At 38.1% G+C, this 20,942-nt stretch overlaps 1 protein-coding gene and 1 long non-coding RNA gene across 7 annotated transcripts in view; one reads left to right on the top strand and one right to left on the bottom strand.

The window, feature by feature from the left end:
* The window catches only part of SGMS2 (sphingomyelin synthase 2), an 83,761-nt gene that overhangs the window by 10,319 nt on the left and 52,500 nt on the right, over positions 1-20,942 (bottom strand). For 5 of the 6 annotated variants that reach the window (XM_033214948.1, XM_033214947.1, XM_033214946.1 and 2 more), the window contains 2 exons: positions 5,337-6,035; positions 1,664-1,781 (listed from right to left, as the gene is read on the bottom strand). In XM_033214948.1, the coding sequence (XP_033070839.1) occupies positions 1,664-1,781; positions 5,337-5,791 (573 nt within the window). In that variant the 5' untranslated portion in view covers positions 5,792-6,035. Of the gene's footprint in view, positions 1-1,663; positions 1,782-5,336; positions 6,036-7,671; positions 8,049-20,942 lie in introns of those variants that run through there. The other variant, XM_033214950.1, reaches the window with a different exon arrangement.
* Positions 6,042-20,942, top strand: part of LOC117085759 — a 29,070-nt gene continuing 14,169 nt past the window's right edge. The window contains exons 1-4 of the long non-coding RNA XR_004438071.1: positions 6,042-6,449; positions 7,693-7,863; positions 8,146-8,238; positions 16,366-16,525. This is a non-coding gene — a long non-coding RNA (uncharacterized LOC117085759). The remainder of the gene's footprint in view (positions 6,450-7,692; positions 7,864-8,145; positions 8,239-16,365; positions 16,526-20,942) is intronic.

The following is a 20,942-nucleotide window of genomic DNA, read 5'->3' as shown; positions in this document are numbered from 1 at the left end:
ACTCAAAGCCAGCAGACGAACCAAATTCAGAACACAACTCTGATGCCTGTTCTATGACACCACCTCACCTCTAGTCAAACTAAGTGATTTGTGTTTGTTTTACTGAACCATGATTCAGGCATATGCAGCTTGCTTATGCTTCAGGAAGGGGTCCCGACAAGTGAACCTGGGAGATGATTAGTAAGGATGTTATCAGAGGTTCCCTAGGACTATTTGTAGCTTGGCTATCCAACAGCACTGATGTGGCTTCTGCAGATTGCATCTCTTCCACGGAGGACAATCTTTAATTTACTTTCTTTCTGTAATCATAGCAATTCATCCTGCAAACCTCATCCGTTACTAAGATGGGTTTGCCTTCTTTTCTGTGGCCATTTCTCCATTGAACACATTGCAATAGCCCCTTAGAAGTGTTTATTACACTTCTGAACTTCTCCCACACCTTAAATTAGCTTCACTAAAATCAGCCAGTGTTTAAATTCAATATGTACACTGTTTTAATTACAGACATTTTCTGCTTTGATGGCTTTGGAAAAGTAGAGCTTCTCCAACCACACCTATATTTGGTGAGGGAGACTGTGGACGTCTTCAGAGAAGCTCGATTTTTCTTTCACCTCAGACATCTGCTTAGTGTTCAGTAAAATATGATGTTAGACTTCATTCCTTTGTCCAGAAAGCACGTGATTTGTAATTTTCCATTTTGTAAACCAGGGTGCACTGAAGTCCAAGATGATTAACAGCTCTCTCAAGAACTCGCTCTTCCTGGATAAACTGTAATTCCTTCTTAGGACGGTTTCAGAAGACATCCTCATGCACTGTCTCACTCAAAGGCCACTCTCTCCTTCGAGCTGCTAAAAACCTTGGAGTCATCCTTGACTCCTTTCTCTCAAACCCATGTCCAAGTTACTAGCATATCCTATATCCCGAACTGAACAACTTCTCATTATTTCCACTGCTACCGCTAAGGCTGAAGTTCCTATACCGCACTGCGAGACCCTATGTGATCTGTGGTCTGCACACCCCGACCCTTTAACAACTCCACTCTGACACACCGGCCTCCCTACTCTTCTTTTATTCACTGTGAATAAGCAGTGTTTTAGCCTAGAGCTCTCATGCCATCCACATGCCTCATTTCCTGGTCTTGGTTCCTGCCCAAATGCTTTGTTATTAAAGAAGCCTTTCCTGACCTCTACATCCAATAGAACCCTCAAGCACCCTTTCACCTTACTCAGCTCTGCTGTTCTCCATGTGACAATCACCTGACTTATCATCATGTGACAAATTATGACTTTGTTTATAATTCGTCATCGCTAATAGAATATAAGCTCCAGAAGAGGGACATTGTTTGGGTTACTACAATCCCTGGTACATAAGCTTAATGCCTGTAGAATGAATGCATTAATGAATAAGTAAATGAGAAGGTAACAAAGCAGAGTCAAACCCCCAATGGTAATTTTCAGTTAGCAGAAAATACATTTCTTTTTAGCACAAAATATATTTTATAAATACATTTTAATTTCTTCCTCTCAAATCTAAATAGAAGATAGAAAAGATGCTGGATTTCAGTTAACACATAGGAAAGTGTCTAGAAGAATGTATAATAAAGGGTAAGTGATCAATGACTGTTTGCCTGGTTTCTTCCAAGTGGTAGTTTGGAAGTACTGACCTTTGGAGCACACTGGAAATGCATTCCAGGCACAGGTAGAGTAGTAACATACATTGTAATGCAGCGATACAGGTATAAAGTTCCAATAATAAAACAGAATCTGCGTCCCACTATTGACCTAAAGGAAAAAATAGGGATGGGGAAAAACAAGTTTAATGGTTTTTATTCCTAATGAAAAATAAAACAATGTTTAACAGGATAATGAATAATCGGTACAGAATGGCATTAACAAACAAACCACAGTTTCACAGAGTTTAAAGGCTTACTTGTGAGTGGCCCATCCCTACAGTTCCATGGAGAGATTGCACCACAGTTTTCAAACTGAAGATTCACTTACTGCAATAAATCTAGGTGGTTTGACTTCCAAAGGATGTGTGTGTGTGGAGTGGGGCAACTAAAGTAGATGAAGAGTCTACATAATCACCTCTCCTCAAAGGCACTCTTTACCAGAGAATTCAATGAACCTGTCTGTATTTTCAGTCAACTCACTGCATTAAAACCCTCTCTTGAGAACATATGAAAGGAATAAGCAAGCTACAATCACAGAGGAATTAACTAATGAGTCAAGGTGACATTACATAATTAGACACAGAGGGAAATGTGACAACACATTTAACCCACGGTATAAGCATGGTTTATTTGAGGACCATCTGAAGGTATTTTGACAACACAGGCATGAACTATTCTCTCTGTGGCTAAATAGATTTTCAAAAAACTCTATCTTGAAAATGTCCATAAGTGTTCTCATACAATTAATTACATTTAATAGTGAATTGTAAGCTGATTATTTTATTCAGTCTTGATCAAAAAAGGACAAAAAAATCCCACAAGTCATTTTTCACTTTATATTTCTGTGGGAAGAAAGTTGTCTTAACTAACATTAGCCCCTGTGCTTCATGACCTGAGTCCTCAGCCTAAGACAGGCTTCCCGGTGGATGACCGAGGATCCTGTCTTCAAAAGGGAAGGGCTCTGCCATTGTACCATTGCCTCATGGGTATCTGAATGGGCATCACAGGTCTGAATGTCCTCAATCCAGCTGAACAGGACAGCTCCTTTTCTGTTGTATAGTTAGGTCTATAAGCTCTGGGCTGTGGGGATTAAGAGATGAGTGGGACTCCACATAAAGCCCCTAGACTTTATGTCTTTATGTAATTTCCTTAGTACGTAAAACATATTACTCTAGGTCTCTCATTTTCAGAGCTCTCAAGCTTTCAAGACTGGTAGTGATCAAAGACTTCGGGAAAAACAGGCAGTTTCAGGTAATGTGACATATTTCAAGTTTTCCCTAAGATTGTAGTTCTGACATGAATCAAGGTCTAACTCAGGTACCATCTGGAACTTCTAATTTCAAGAATTATGTATAAATATATATTTCAGCTGTTTCCAACAGCTATTTTAAGAGTATTCCAAGGTTTCTGGGGTCAAAAGAAAAAAAAAAAATAGAAGGGAACACCACCTAGACTGGTAGATGAGAGTATTTATTTATCCCTAAGGCATTTCTTTAAAGGCTTGCTATTCTAGTTCTGCCTTTCCTGGTACTAAAAAGGAGCAGGTAATAAACAGTGCTGAGTTTCTCCCCTTGGTTAAGGGAAAACCAATTCAGCCTTTGATCCAACCTCAGGTTCCAACAGAGTGCTGTTTTGAATTGTGCTCCATGCTGTTAGACAGGGTGAAGTAATAAGCAGAAATTATTATGAGTCAATTACATTCATCCCAGCATTCTGAGTTCAGCTGTACTCAAAACAGAAAACTTAGAAGGTGAAAGATGTACTCTATAGCCTTATTTAGAAAATGAACTAGTGCTAATGATTTTTTTACCATAGCTTTGAAAGGTGCTTTTAAAAGAGAGTAAGCAACATTCCTCATTCAGCTAGGATGCTCCAACAGGTTATAAAAATTATTCTACTAGTTACTAAAATGTAAGATCCAGTTCTACTTCAAATGTAAAAAGTCAAACTTGTGTGAATTGCAACTGAAACAGTGGATATCATTAAAATGTATGGTCCGGCTATGTGACCCTGTGTTTGGACATGTTGAAATCTAAGGTGGTAAGTAGAGGCAGTTAACAATAACTATCTAATGAAAATTCAAAAAGAATCTAGATGAAAATATAGCTAAATTGAGGGAAAGACTATACTTCAGGGTGGAGTCCACATACTTACCAGATCCTGGACAATTTCTCGTTTACACATATATCAATAAAACCTTGTTCTAAATAAAGGAGAAAGCAAATTATCTGCAGCCTTAGCAGGCTCTCTTACATTGTGTTAATTTCCAGACACTAAAAAGAAAAACACTGAAGTTCATAAATACATTTTTTGCTTTTAGCATAAAGCATCCTTTAACAATTTAAGGAGCAGGTTAGTTTTTTAAGTAAAAGACAACTCATAGTTAAGTCTATTACTTAAGCATATTAAGGAAACACATGAAGAGTTATATTAAGGAAAATGCTTAGGAATGACTGCAGTTTGTGGAATAAGGTTTTAAGACTGCAAAGTTGCATTTGGGGAACTCTTTGAATTCCTCTAATCACAAAACAGTAACAGTGTTAGGGTCTGAGTGGATATACCACATTGAGAGTTCTATAATTGATCAAGTAATGAAAAATGTTACCAAGTGAAAAACAATACAGCCAACATTCTCTAAGAATGATCTTGTGGCATTAATACTGAAATCCTATTTGACCTGGAATCTTCAGATTGTATACAAGTTAGCATATATTACATTTTTAAACTCCATATTATGGTCAGTGTTTTGATCAAAATCATATTTTCGTGATTTAATCACTACCATCCCAGTAGAAAACAAATGTCTAAATGATGAATGAAAGGAAAGGAGGAATTAAGGAGCCTTTGTTTTTATGGAGTAGGAGTCAGAATTCACATAGAGAAGCAGAAATAACCACTTCAGGGCTATGTCCAATTCTTAAGTGTCTTCAAAGCAAAAGTACCTGACTTATTTCTTCTTGATTTCCTACTATTCCAAAAATGAGGAGGCTGAACCCAGTGAACCATGAGCTCCTTTGTGATGTCCAAGGAAAACCAGAGGGCAAGTTTACTTTAGAAATCTAAAAATCAAAACCGCATGGATTCAGTTCTAAACTCAGTTTCTTAAACTCTTGTAACTAGATAGCAAGCAGACAAAAAACCAAAACCACACCCACACACCCAGCCCCACAGAAATGTAAAATTTGAGAACTGAATCCAGGCAAACCTTAAAGCAGGCTATTGACTCTAGACCAATACAGACATCACATTATGAGTAATGGAGAAAAAAGTTTCTCAACCTATTCCTTTTCCCACTTGTCAAGAGCCTGAAATAACAAACATGATGGAAGTGAATGTTATTCCTTTCCAAGCCTCTTGATTTATCATACAAATACCATAGCACCAAGTTGCTGGAAGTCAGGAACTGCACCTTAAATTCATCAACTCTGAGTCACCCACCACAGTACTGCTGTACACTGCCACTTTCATACACAGTTGCTCAACAAACACTTACTGAATAGTGACTGAATTTATTCAATGTGGTAGAGCTTTCTACTGCTTTCTTTCATCAAATGTTTGGGTAAGACTGAATTTATTAGAAAAAAAGGAAAGATGATCTCAATTACTCATCTATTCACTCAAAAACCAACCCATGGCAAATCCCCAAAACATTAGATTTACTTACTTGTATCTCAGAAACAGCCACTGGGTGATCCATAATCCAACTAATATAATTCCATTTATTTCTGATACAGAAAATGCCCATTTCACCCTATCAATGTAATCAAAAAACTTGTCTGGGAGTGGAGGGCTAAGCTCCTTGGGAGGGACCCTCTCATGTACAACTGTGATCATGACGGTTGTCAAGACGAGGTTGAAAACCGCATATATGAAGGCAATGCCCGTTTTCCACCACTCTAGTGGAAATTTGTTCCTTGATTCAGTGGGCATAGCAATTTGGATATAGTCCGGGTACTTTTTGGTGCCTTTTCGCAGCCCACTGGATAAGCTCTTGGGTTTACCATTGCCATTTTTGTTTTCTTCTTCAACAGGTTCAGTGGGTCTTGCGTAAGTGTTCGTAGGATCACTGGGTTGATTTTCCAAATGTTCTTCAAGTTTTGCTGTCTCTATGATATCCATCGTCCCCTAGTCTTCAGATCAAAAAGGAGATGGTCAAGTTCTTGTTCTTTGTGGAAATCTAGCTTTTTTCAATCCTTCTATTTCCAAGATCAACATGGACTCTTACAATGGACTTTGTTTCCTAACACAAAAGGTAGAAGGTAGCCATCTGATTACTGTTCCTTCCATGCAGCTATATGCTGTACTTTCACCACTTTCAAGAAAGGAAGCCAATTCTTCCCTCAAAAAGATGTTACTATCCCACCTAAAAGCAAAACAAAATTATTTTCAGAAACTATGCTTGTCCAATTATCAACCATCCAAAAAAAAATTATTAAAATAAGGAAACAAATACCAAAGTCATTTGCTTTATAAACGTAATGTCAGAACCTAGTTAAAGCTGCCGAGATCAAGTTGATTTACAAAATACTGAACTGTTTTATCTTGGAATTCTCGTCTCTTTTTGAGCTAGTATCGGTAGAAATAGGAGCATTTTAACAATCAGTTCCCTTTAAATTTCCTTAAAGAAAAATCAGGACCCAACATTGCAAACACTTCATCAGACACTATCACTTGTTGCTAACCATGAAGTCATAATAAGCTAGAAATTCCCAGAGATCACATCAATCCTTCCAAAGACTGTATTTTCTATGAGCCATAAAGAAAGAATACAAAACTGGTAAGTGGCTTATATGCATTGAATAATTGTTAACGCTCTGCATTTGTCAAAATAGTCAGTTTTCTATTTTCTAATTAAAAAACAGAAGTCTTTTTAAGTGATCGCTTTTAAGAACAGATTCAAGAACAACACATTCAAGATATTTAAAATGGCACAGCCTCAATTTATCCTTTTATATTCGGAGACGCATGCCATACACAAGAAAAGCTGGCAGTCTTCAAAATAACTCTGAAAAGATACACCAAGCTTTAGCTATGTCTCTCACGCAGGTAACAAGTAGAATTTATTTGAAGGATAAAAATACCTCACTACAATTGGCATGATAAATTAGTAACTAACAACATTTTGATGCAGCCACCACAATTTCTACCAAACAATAGAAACGGGCCTCCAGAGGACCAGCTCAGGGAACTCACCCACCACGACACTGATGAGGATAACTACCTTTGGCTTCAGCTCCACAGGTTCCAGAGAGCACACATTTCTTTAGGACACAGGGCACCACTGCCACCTCTTTTATACTTGCTAGTACACGGCCCCAGCTGTTCTCAATTTAGGAGAGCAGTCTTTTAGTCCTGCTACAGAAGCCAGCCACCTGATGAGGTTTTCAAACCTTGTAATTAGTCCCCTCCCTGGATACATTGCTCAACTTAAGCACAATCCACTGCATTTTAAAGCACCTCCCCACCCCCTTTCAGGGTAACTTCAGGGAAAACTGAGGAGGACAAACTCAAAGTGATGACAGCTAAGCCTTTATTTAATGAAAGGAAAAAAAAAAAAGGGAAAATGGCAGTCAATATGTACAGGCAATGCCTGTTTACAATTATGGGTGGCAAATAAGCCACAAGTGTTTACTTTACACCTAAATGCCCCAGTGTTCAGGGCTATGTAGGGGAAATTAAAAGGAGTGAAAAACACCTGACCTGAACATTCAGCCAAAGAGCTTGCAGTCTAACCAAAGAGACAGGGCTAAAACGATGAAAGACTACTGGAGAAGACTGATTGGCATATTGTGAAAGGAAGGAGAGGGATGTGCTGATCACTAGATAAAGGGAGAGGTTTAGTTGTACTGTTTCCCTACTCCCAGGACAAGATGTGTCCACACACAGGCTCTGATTCTGAGAAAACAAAAGCATGTGGAAAGCTGGCCTGGTAGAGAAATGGGGGATAAGGGAGCATGAGACTAGCTAAAAGGTGCTACTGAGAATTATAAACATCTCACCTTTCTCTTGTCCTTCTGCAGAGCCCCCAGCTATCAATGCATTACAGCAGGATAAGAAAGGCCCAGTGGCCCTCTGGCTTGACAGTGTCTTGGCACAATGTTGTGGGAAGAATAAGCACAATGAAGAGGTGCCTCAGGAAGGTATTTTCAACAACAAACCTTCAACACCATGAACTACTACTTCTAACGGAGGTCAGTCTGAAGCACTAACAAAGCCATTTCCTATCTCTCTTTAGCAGCCTTGCCTAATCCACTTACAGCATCTTGCCAAACCATCATTCAAATTCCCTTCAACTTTACTCTTTCATATGTGCTCCTAGACTTGTGTTCATGTGTGAAAGAAGCTTGTGATTTTGAAACTCCATTTCACAGTGGATGTACAGATGGTCTTTATAAGGTAGCTACTTGGTTCTAGAACACAGAATGTGGAACAGAAGAAAATCCAATTAGTAACCTTTTTTCTTTTTTTCCAAGAGGAAACACTCAGCCACCCACCTCATGGGACTGCTATGAGAATGACTGAAATAATTGTGAAGAGTTTTGTGCCCCTGGGAGTAAGAACACTATGTGAGTACAATGCCCATTTATTGTCATTAGTGTTAAAATTAATATTTTCCTTGGGATTTCATTAAGATTAAATATACACAGCACATTCATCATGTGTCAACAAATCTTGGGACAGAATGTTTGTCATCAAGACAATGATGGCAACATATTCATTCCTATTGTGAAAGGAAAATATCTCTGGGCCCCAGAATCACTAAGCTAGAGAGAAAAGTCAAGCTGGGAACTGCTTAGGGCAAACCTGCCTCTCATTCTCACACATCTGCTCACTGAGATAAATGCATATCTCATTGCCTCCTTTGGAGAGGCTAATCAGAAGCCCAAAAGAATGCAACCATTTATCTCTTATCTACCTATGACTTGGAAGCGCCCTCCCTGCTTTGAGTTGTCCCACCTTTCCAGACCGAACCAAGGTTCATCTTACATATGTTGATTCATGTCTCATGTCCCCCTAAGATGTATAAAACCAAACTGTGCTCTGACCACCTTGGGCACATGTCATCAAGACCTACTGAGGCTGTGTCGTGGGCATGCATCCTCAACCTTGGCAAAATACTTTCTAAATTAACTGAGACCTGTCTCAAATTTTTAGGGTTCACATTTTGGTCACCACAGAGGGATTCTGAGTGGAGGTGCCCCTAACCTTTGACAAATCTATCAGTGCTTTGGTTCAGTCTTGGGCTATCTTTATGGCTTAAACCAATAGGACAATTTGCTGAGGCCTGGAAGCACCCATTCCAGAGAATCCCTGATCTCCCCAATTCTGGTTGAGATGTAAAGTTTATTTTGCTGTGACAACTTTTTTGTGGAGTTTTAGTTGCTTCCAACACAAGGAAGACAAGTTTTCTTGCTTCCATGATGATGGAATGCAGGTAACTCCTTTACAGAGTTTCCCTTCCAACAGGGAAGATGAGTTTTTTTTCCCTGCTCCTAGTGACACAGTTGATAGAACAGTTATTTAGGCAGATAGTGAGGGTAAAAGAGTCCTCGGCAAGGCTTCCCTTCTAACAGAAAGCAGCCTGAGAAACTTTTTTTTTTGTCTAACGAAGAGCAGCCTGAAAAATTGAGCTACAGACATAGATAAGCAAGCTGGAAGCTTGCACAGGTTGCTGCTGGCAGCTGTGCCAATACAAAATGGCTACCTGGTAGCCAGGTATGTTCAACGTGGAGGCTCCATCTTCCCTTTTGTCACCATGTGTACACTAAAGATACAGGCAACATGGTGCTGGCCAGGAAGATAACCTATTTGCATAATAAAAGATTAGGGTGGAGGCGGCCAGTTTTTTGTACCCTTATGCAAATGGCACACCTGGTCCAAGCAATCTTTCATGCCCTATGTAAATCAAACACCACCTCCTCAAGCTCATCTGTAAAACCTCCTGCATTTCACTGAGGAAGCAGAAACCCATTTGGGACCCCTCTCTCTGCAGAAAACTCTTTTCCTTTTGCCTATTAATTCTCTGCTTTTAACCTCGCTCCTTGTGTGTCCATGTCCTTGATTTCCTCTGCATGAGACAATGAACCTCAGGTATCACCCCAGACAACAAGGCTGCTTCACTGGGATAGACAGCAGCCTTTAGCCTGAGACCCACCCACCCCTAGATAACTAACTAAATCAGGGTTTGTCTTGGCTAAAGTTAACATTAACAACCAGCTGCTCTTAATGTCTCTTTACCATTAGAGCGTTCAGTAATCATATAAGTTGTACAATCATTTGTTTTGCTTAACTGTTTTTTTTTTTATTGTTTCTGTTTTTGATATTGTTTCAGTCTTTTTCCCATTGGGTTTGACCAACTTCATCCAACTTGATCAAATCCGAATGAAAGTTCCAAATTATGGGGAACAAGGCCTCTGAAGTGGCTAAATTCTCATAGACACACACAAAAAAGGTAGTATGGTAAGGTGGTATAGTGGGGGGAGAAAAACAGCCAGAAAAAGGAAAAAAGAAAAGGAAAGATTTTTTATTTTGATTACTTAAGGCGCTTTATTTACATAACAAAGCCACCTTTTTGCTAGCCAGGTCAAACTGAAAGCAATGGCAGTCACCCCATGCTGCATTGCAATAGCGAAGGTTCTGCCTTTTCTTTTCCCACCATAACAGCCTGAGGTTTGGTTACTAAATCAAGCCCTTTCTGGTTTGATACGTGGTACTTCTAAAATAGCGGCAATTTGTCCTAGCTCGTGAAATATGGAAATGAGATTTAAAGAGTATTTTTTTTTTAAAGGAACTCAATAAAGTCAGCTTAATTGAAAACTACCATCCACGATGTGGGTCTGTATGTTTGCATGTGTTTGAATTTAAGAGGACTTCATGTTTTTATTTCTTTTTTCTCCCCTAGGACCTTGTCCTTTTTTTTTTTTTTTTTTTTTTTTTTTTTTTTTTTTTTGAGACAGAGTCTTGCTCTGTTGTCCAGGCTGGAATGCAGTGGTGTGATCGTGGCTCACTGCAACCTCAGCCTCCTGGGTCCAAAGGATTCTCCTGCTTCAGTCTCCCCAGTAGCTGGGATTATAGGCACATACCACCATGCCCAGCTAATTTTTGTATTTTTAGTACAGACAGGGTTTCACCATGTTAACCAGGCTGGTCTTGAACTCCTGACCTCAGTTGATCCACCTGCCTTCGCCTCCCAAAGTGCTGGAATTATAGGTATGAGCCACCATGCCCAGCACCCTTTTTAAAAAAATGTTTTTTTCTCAGTTGCTGGATTCTGTTTTCTTCCTTTACTTCTGCTGTCTCTCCTTTCTCTTTCACCCTCTGCTGCATGAGGGACCAAAAATACTTTATAATAGCCTGGGGTTCCTTAAAGAAAATGGAGAAGGCATCAGACTCCCTTTCAGGGAGAAACCTGTTTCTCCTTACGGAACTTCAAGAGTGTCAACAGACAAGTTCATCTCAGCTTTTAAACTGCTTGCTTTTGTATTGTTACCTGATTTATTGACTAAAATAGTTATTGCAACAGAGGCTATGGTTCAGTTTTTAAAGAAAAGTGTAGTTTAGACACTTAGAAATATCTTTGTGTAAAAAAATTTTTTAAAGTGCACCATAAAAACATCACATGGTCTAGCCTCACAAAAAGTCTCCCTTTTTGGAAACCCAGGATTCTGTGTGGGCTCTGCCCAGGGTTCAGAGATCTGGTTAAAAGATAAGATAGGTAATCTCTAAATAAAATTGGTCTCCTTATGCAATCCTATGATAGATTTTTATAATTTTATGTTTGATTTGGCATCCATCTTTAATCTCCCTCTAGACTTTTTCTCTCTGTATCTTATGATGCAAATTTTGCTATTTGATTTTCACCTGAGTTTCCTTTAATATGCAAATTTAAGGCTACTTAGCTGACAACTACCTAAGGTTATGAAACAGGTTATCAAGATCCTGAAAATCTGGGGTGTGCCCAAGATGGCCGAATAGGAATAGCTCCAGCCTCCAGCTCCCAGTGTGAATGATACAGAAGACAGGTGATTTCTGCCTTTTCAACTGAGGTACCAGGTTCATCTCACTGGGGCGTGTCAGATAGTCAGTGCTGGTCCGCAAGTGCAGCCCAACCAGCAAGAGCTGAAGCAGGGCGAGGCTTCACCTCACTGGGGAAGTGCAAGGGGGAAGGGAATTCCTTTTCCTAGCCAAAGGAAATTGAGACACACAACACCTGGAAAATCGGGTAACTCTCACCCTAATACTGCACTTTACCAAAGGTCTTAGCAAATGACACACCAGATTATATGCCACACTTGGCCCAGAGGGTCCCACGCCCATGGAGCCTCCCTTCATTGCTAGCACAGCAGTCTGAGATCTAACTGCAAGGTGGCAGCCAGGCTGGGGGAGGGGCACCCGCCATTGCTGAGGCTTAAGTAGATAAGCAAAGCCACCAGGAAGCTCGAATTGGGTGGAGCCCACTGCAGCTCAAGGAGGCCTGCCTGCCTCTGTAGATTCCACCTCTGGGAACTGGGCATAGCTAAACAAAAAGCAGCAGAAACCTCTGCAGAGGTAAATGTCCCTGTCTGACAGATTTGAAGAGAGCAGTCGTTCTCCCAGCACGGGGGCTGAGATCTGAGAATGGACAGACTGACTGCTCAAGTGGGTCCCTGAGCCCTGAGTAGCCTAACTGGGAGACATCCCCCACTAGGTGCAGACTGACACCTCACACCTCACATGGCTAGGTACACCTGTGAGACAAAGCTTCCAGAGCAAGAATCAGACAGCAACACTCACTGTTCAGCAATAGTCTATCTTCTGCAGCCTCCGCTGCTGATACCCAGGCAAACAGGGTCTGGAGTGGACCTCAAGCAAACTCCAACAGAACTGCAGCTGAGGGCCCTGACTGTTAGAAGGAAAACTAAGAAACAGAAAGGACACTCACACCAAAACCCCATCAGGATGTCACCATCATCAAAGACCAAAGGCAGATAAAACCACAAAGATGGGGAAAAAGCAATGCAGAAAAGCTGGAAATACAAAAAATCAGAGCACATCTCCCCCTCCAAAGGAACGCAGCTCATCGCCAGCAACAGAACAAAGCTGGATGGAGAATGACTTTGATGAGTTGAGAGAAGAAGGCTTCGGTCAATCAAACTTCTCAGAACTAAAGGAGGAACTATGTACCCAGCGCAAAGAAACTAAAAACCTTGGAAAAAGAATGGATGAATGCATAACTAGAATAATCAATGCAGAGAAGACCTTAAAAGAACTGATAGAGATGAAAACCATGACACAAGAACTACGTGACAAATGCACAAGCTTCAGTAACCGACTCGATCAACTGGAAGAAAGATTATCAGCAATTGAAGATCGAACAAATGAAATGAAGTGAGAAGAGAAGTGTAGAGAAAAAAGAGTAAAAAGAAATGAACAAAGCCTCCAAGAAATATGGGATTATGTGAAAAGAGCAAATCTAAATCCGATTGGTGTACCTGAAAGTGACGGGGAGAATGGAACCAAGTTGGAAAACACTGCAGGATATCATCCAGGAGAACTTCCCCAACCTAGCAAGGCAGGCCAACATTCAAATTCAGGAAATACGGAGAACAGCACAAAGATACTCCTCGAGAAGAGCAACTCCAAGACACATAATTGTCAGATTCACCAAAGTTGAAATGAAGGAAAAAATGTTAAGGGTAGCCAGAGAGAAAGGTTGGGTTACTCACAAAGGGAAGCCCATCAGTCTAACAGTGGATCTCTCGGCAGAAACTCTCCAAGCCAGAAGAGAGTGGGGGCCAATATTCAACATTCTTAAAGAAAAGAATTTTAAACCCAGAATTTCATATCCAGCCAAACTAAGTTTCATAAGGGAAGGAGAAATAAAATCCTTTACAGACAAGCAAATGCTTAGAGATTTTGTCACCACCTGGCCTGCCCTACAAGAAATCCTGAAGGAAGCCCTAAACATGGAAAGGAACAACCGGTACCAGCCATTGCAAATACATGCCAAAATGTAAAGTCCATCGATGCCAGGAAGAAACTGCATCAACTAACGGGCAGAACAACCAGCTAACATCATAATGACAGGATCAAGTTCACACATAACAATATTAACCTTAAATGTAAATGGACTAAATGGTCCAATTAAAAGACACAGACTGGCAAATTGGATAAAGAGTCAAGACCCATCAGTTTGCTGTATTCAAGAGACCCATCTCACATGCAGAGACACACATGGGCTCAAAATAAAGGGATGAAGATCTACCAAGCAAATGGAAAACAAAAAAAAAAAGGCAGGGAGTATCGTAACTTCTAATCTTGTGGCTTTGGGCAATTTAGTCCACAGGGACTGAGGTTTGTTTTGAGAAAGGACTATTACTGTCTTTGTTTTAAAGCTAAACTATAAGCTAAGGTCCCAAAGTTAGTTTGTCCTACACCCAGGAATGAACAAGTACAGCTTGGAGGTTAGCAAGATGGAGTCAGTTAGGTCAAATCTTTTTCACTGTTTCAGTTATAATTTTGCAATGGTGGTTCCAAAACTTTTCATGATGACTATCACAGTTTTCATAAATAATCTAGGTAAACAATTAAAATAATTAGGTAAATGTAATGGGATAAATGATTGTGGAGAAACAGGTCATAATTTAGAATCTAAAGTTATATTAAATAATAGATATTTCATTATTTGGGTATTTTCCAATAAAAATATATTTGTAGGAAAACATTCTTTCAAAAAAAAGTGTCCTTTTCAAAAAGGGTGAACAATTTTTGTCTAATTCAAAGCTTATTTAAAGGTCATGTATAAAACAAGGTAAAACAAACCAGGAAATAAGAGAGATGTAGAGAAAGTTGTAAAAATAATATTTTTTTTTGGTAAGAAAGCTTAAAAAGAAATAATTTCAAATAAGAAATAATTTTGTATGAGATTCTTCATATGAGAAAGAATTTAGTCCTAGAGTAGAATGATTGGTTGTTTAAGAAAGAGAGATGTTCAGGACAAACCAGAAAGTCCAAGCATGTAATGAATGGTCTGCATAAGTCACAAGGAGAGGATTAAAGAGAACTTGTATTTTCAAGTTGTCACATTAAGTTTTGGTTTGCTTAGGAAAAAACTGAGATTAAAAGCTTTTTTTAAATTGAGGTTATTACATGCATGTAGCTCTCTGTATGTGCTTTTAAAGTACTTGTGACATTGAGTTACAGGTCTTTGACTTTTGTGTCTAAAAAAGACACCAAGTCCTATTAAATTTTAAACACTGACAGCAATTAAACCCCATCTTCAGGCCTGGTAGAAGATGCCAATCAAAACAAACTGCATTCTTGAGACACTGGGCCAGAAATTAAAGCTATTAAACTCCTCAAGGCCCAGGAACTATCATGGAACAGGTGGGTATATGAGACTGTAGGAATTGATTTTGAGAGATAAGTTCAGTTTCTCTACAAATTAATCATCAATGTCAAAGACACACTGATGTAAGATGACCATATGGGCGCCTGTGCCTGATTAGGTTTTCTTGAAGCATTAACTGACTCCGTAGTAAAGGTTATGAAGCTTATAAAAGGCTTATGGCAATTTTATATTATGGTCAAAATTAAAATTTTATAGTTTGTAAAATTTTGAAAAACAAATTTAATTGGCTTCATGCTGTTCTTATTTGGGCTTATTGTTTGGAAAATTAAGTCTCCTTTCCCAAAGAATGAAGATATTGCCTTTTTTTTTAAATCCTTGTGTTATCATTTTGGTTTTTCTTTTTTTTAATCCTTGTGTTATCATTTGTTTTTTTTTTTTAATCCTTGTGTTATTTTGGTTAAATGAAATGACTTATTTTATAATGACTTGTGATCCTATTTTGTGATATGAAGTGTTTTAAACCTCAGATATTTGACAAGCTTTCCAAATCAAATTATAAATTATATCTTTTTCTTACCTAATTAATCCTTTAAGATATTAGATTCCCTAAAGTCCAAAAATGATGTATTTGACTTTGGTATAAAAATTATGCAGAAAGCATTGTCAAATATAAAATGATATTTAGTTTTCTTTGGGCTGTATTTGTATAAATATGGTATTAGTATGTGTTCCAAAATTATGGGAAACTTCCATAATTCTGATATGACTTAATGTACATTATCAGTAATAATTATAATTATGTTAAATTATTGTGTGCCACAGACATAACAAATTTCCTTGTCAATTATGTCTTTGACTATGGCTGCCCTAAAACATTTTGTCATCCACAGAAAATTGTCTTATTTTGGTCCTCTTTAGAATGGGGTTTTATAATCAGCTATAAAACCCTTACAGGTGCTCCTGAATGCAGGTTTCTGATAACTTTGGAGATTGTGACATCAGAATAGAGGAAAAACTTTCAGGACTCATGGAGAGCTGAAATGTTCATGAATATTAAACAGAACAGGAATTAACTGCATGGACTAAACTAATAGAAGTCTGAAGTAATCTTTTTAGCTTTTTTTGTTTAAAACCTGCTCATCCTTTGTTTTGTTTTTCAGAGTCAGGAAAACTTTTAAGCTATTTACAACTTTTAACAATTGAGTAAAGTATACTCCTATGAACAAAATTTGGAGCATATTCATGTTCTCTCTACCTGATTTTTCCAGAATTTGGAAACGATTGGAAACTATTTGTATTCTTAACTTATGGCAATACAGTTATTTGCATAAGTACAATAAGAATCTGTTTTCATTTATAATAGGACACAACTGGAGAAACTGGTTATTTTACCAAGGCTTAGGCTGGAATGGTGTGCTTTCCTTTAAAGAATCAAACAACTTATGGAGCCTATAAAAGCCTCTTGGGAAAACTGGCCTCATACTCTCGTCTACACAGTCCCTGTATAGGGTTCCTGACCTGTGGTAAGTAAAGAATGTCACTTTCTGACAGGCCTAGGAGCTCCAAGTTTTATCTTAGAACCTCAAGAGGAGAGAATCACCCAATTCACAGGTATTTGATGATGCATATCCATGGCTGGGCTTGGTTCTTAAAAAGTCTTATCTGAGATTCCTTCTATTGATGTGGTGGCTCATACCTGTAATTTCAGTACTTTGGGAGGCCAAGGCAGGAGGTCATTTGAGCCCAGTTCAAGACCAGTTTGGGCAACATGGCAAAACCCCATGGTTACAAAAAAAAATACAAAAAATTAGCTGTGTGCAGTGGTGCACCTGTAGTCCCAACTACTTGGGAGGCTAAGGTTGGAGGATTGCTTGAGACCAAGAGGTTGAGGCTGCAGTGCCAGTGATCATACCACTGCATTCCAGCCTGGGTGATGGAGTGAGACCCTGTCTCCAAAACAAACAAACAAACAAACAAACAAACAAATGTTGCTGTTACCCAGTATTAGTTATGTAATGTAGCCTAGTGGTATAAAACTGCTGCTGCTACCATTTTTACTCTCTGATGAACTTTGGAATCATTTTATCAGATGATAGGAAAACTTCTATTGGCATTATTAAAAGGAAATGACTCTCATTATATAATATGGCAACATCAAATCTTTACTGGGATAATACCTCAGCTTCCCATGTATGAATATAGTATAGCTTTATGCTTACTTTTATCCACATCAGTTAATTTTTATAGCTTTCTTCATATAAGTTCTGAACATTTACTTATTAAAATTTGAGGCCATTTTTTCTTTGTTATGGTGGCTACATCAGTAACCGACAGTCAAGTAAGTGATTTTTTTTTTAGGTTTTCTACCTGGTTATTACTGATTCTATAAGGATACTGTGTTTTTAATTCATAAACAAAATCTAACCTTCCAGTTGAATATTGTATGTTTTAGTTATTTTCACATATATATTTTCTGCCTTTTAGTCATTACCTGCCTGTTTTCTTTTTATTTTCTTGGCTTCATTGGCTAGAACAACGTTAAAAATTAGAGATGTAGAAGCAAAACACGGAAGTACAATGGTGTCTATGCATGTGTTTTCTTGTAATTTGACAGATTCTAAAGCTCATTTAGGAGTGAAAATGAAAGCAGCAGACTTTTCCCACTAGGTATTAGAACATACATTACACAGCTAAAATTGTGTGATATTGACATCAAAAGAGCCTAACTATACTTACTTCTACTAAAATAAAATATAGAATAATTTTCCCTTGAAACATCAATTGGATACTAAGTTTTACCAAATGACATTTTGGCTTCACTCCAGATAATAATATCTTTTCCTTTTAAACATGTTTGTGATGTATTTTATTACAATCATTTTCTAATTTTAAATCTTCCTTACATTTCTGGAATAAATCAGGCTTAGTTAAAAAAAAAATGTAACAAAACACTAGCAGTGTACTGGAAGGTTCAGAGTTTGCCATTTGCCTTCTAAAGGGAGATGAATCTATACAGATCTTTAATTTTTTCAGTATTTTCTAGGTTAACTTCCAGTATTTTGCAATGTAAGAGGACTCAGAAGGCTTGGCATCTGCTTTGTACTCTGGCATACTACCCTAAACAAATGAACTGATGGAACTGCCACCCACTGAGAGAGGAACTATTGTGGCTTTTTTCGCTTTCCCAGACACTGGTAGGAAGGAAAGGATAACTATAGTGTGAACCCTGAAAACCTGAAATAGGTCTTAGTTAATTTAGAAAGGTCATTTTGCCAAGGTTGAGGATGCACACCCACGACACAGCCTCAGGAGGTCTTGATGACATGTGCCCAAGGTGGTCAGAGCACAGTTTGGTTTTATACATCTTAGGGGGACATGAGACATGAATCAACATATATATGTAAGATGAACATTGGTTCGGTCTGGAAAGGTGGGACAACTCAAAGCAGGGAGGGCGCTTCCAGGTCATAGGTAGATAAGAGATAAATGGTTGCATTCTTTTGGGCTTCTGATTAGCCTCTCCAAAGGAGGCAATGAGATATGCATTTATCTCAGTGAGCAGATGTGTGAGAATGAGAGGCAGGTTTGCCCTAAGCAGTTCCCAGCTTGACTTTTCCCTCTAGCTTAGTGATTCTGGGGCCCAGAGATATTTTCCTTTCACATTTCCCCCCTTTTGTTTTTTTTAAATCTTTAGGAGAAAGCATTTTAGAAGAAAAAGTCTCTGGGCTCAGGTTTCATCTTATCTCTCATGGCTAGGGTGGTTTGTTCCTAGATGGGTAGGTCCTGAGTTATTAGGAAAGCTCATTTTTAGAAGGTCGTGAAGTCCTGATGTCCTATGAAGAGAATAAAGGGGAAGGAAGGGAGAAAAACAACAACAAACAAAATAATCCTGGAAAATCAATACAGATCACATTACTCTGAAGTTCATACATTAGTAGGCAGGTATGAAAGTGGCTTATGAATGTAAATAGGTTGTTATTTTCTTCTGAGGTTTAAGTTGTCTAGCTTTAGTTCACAGGTCTTCATGAAAGCACAGCTTAGTTTTCAGTGACTTCAAATTAGGAAAAATGGGGAAGAAAGAAGAAAAAAATTGAAAACATTATTTTGAAGACTTCTAGCCAAGAAAAATTAGAATTCGGTCCAAACTGTAGAAAATATTAAAAATTGAAAAACATTAGGCAAGACTAGAATCTAAAAACAGGTGTACTATAGTTTTTGAAACACAATTTTTCTGTCTGCAGTTTCCTGTTTTTACTAAAGACAAATCATGCTAGGACTGGTCTGCTTTATTATACTTGGCCTAATTATTTGTATACAGTGCACCAAGAATAATTATTTTTGCATAGGCTTTTAAATTGGCTTTGAATAGCATTTTTATTCAGTTATCCTATTTTATGACTTTATCTTAAGGGAATTAGATGTACAAAACATATTGTTACAAGCATATTTTCAACCGTTACATATAAGGGAAAATTGGAAATAATCTAATATCCGAGAACATGGGGTTCGCAAAATGAATTATGGTTACCTTAATATTACATATAATGTATGATACCATAGTAACTGTAAAACTGCAAGACAGATATATAAATACTATATAAGAAGAAAACAGTGCTGAGGTAGGCAGATCACCTGAGGCCAGTAGTTTGAAACCAGCCTGGCCAACATGGTAAAACCCTATCTCTACTTAAAATACAAAAAATGAGCTGGGCATGTTGGCACACGCCCGTAGTCCCAGCAACTTGGGAGGCTGAGGCATGAGAATCCCTCCAACCTGGGAGGCAGAGGTTGCAGTGAGTTGAGATTGCATCACTGCACTCCAGCCTGGGTGACAGAGCAGGACTCTATCTCAAAAAGAAGTATCAAATTAAGAAGAAACTTCAATCTTAATAGAAACTGTAGAATCTCATTCATATCAAAGGTTATGGTTTTACAAAATGGGAAAATACTATGTGATCGATACTCATGGCTACAGAAAAAGGTGCAGGGAATGCAGTTCAGATCTGACGCTCACTGACGGCAGCTACAGAGGTGACTGAGTATAGACATGGGTTCTAGTAGAAGGGCTTAGAAATGCTTTGTGTTCCAGATTTGTAAGTGTGCCTTGTGGTGCATATGAAGTGTTTAAGATATATTAAATGTGTAAATATAACTAAAAAATTAAGAGATTTTTATCGACAGTTTATTATAGAGTTTTAATATTTAGAAGAATTTAATCTGTTCAAGATAGATGCAAAACACTGATCAAAGAAAGCATGTTCCTGCATTTATAAACTGCAATAATAACAGATGTTTATACATTGAGCTTAAAGATTTAAGAAAAACTAGGTCTTGAAACAGAATTTGATTGAATTGAGTATCAGTTGAAACAATCTGAGGATGAATTTCTTACCAGACACAAGAGCTTTCTTAGACCTTAAAAAAGAAAACTCTGTTGTCACTATAAAACCATTTAAAAAATCAACTTGTGGAATAAAATATTCACAACATAATAGTTCTCAACAAATCTTACTTATATGGCAGGTACTATGCTTGTGTATTATCTAAATTAACCACAATAACAACCCTAGGAAATATTGCTAGCCAATTTTTTTAAAATTGAAACAAAGTAAAGAGACAACCCACAGAATGGGAGAAAATATTTGCAAACTATCCATCTGACAAGAGATTAATAACCAGAATATATAAGGAGCTCAAACAACAGGGAAAAATCTAATAGTCTGGGTAAAAAAATAAGCAAAAGTTCCAAATAGACATTTCTCAAAAGACAGACAAATGACAAACAGGTATATGAAAAGGTGCTTAACATCACTGATCATCACAGAAATACAAATCAAAGCTACAATGAGATATCATCTCACCCCAGTTAAAATGGCTTCTATCCAAAAGATAGGCAATAACAAATGCTGGTGAGCATGTGGAGACAGCGGAATCCTTGTA

The sequence above is a fragment of the Trachypithecus francoisi genome, unplaced genomic scaffold (genome assembly GCF_009764315.1).
Source record: "Trachypithecus francoisi isolate TF-2019V2 unplaced genomic scaffold, Tfra_2.0 Lachesis_group1, whole genome shotgun sequence".
In the NCBI taxonomy this organism is placed as follows: Eukaryota; Metazoa; Chordata; class Mammalia; order Primates; family Cercopithecidae; genus Trachypithecus; species Trachypithecus francoisi.
This window is presented reverse-complemented; position numbering and strand designations above follow the sequence as displayed.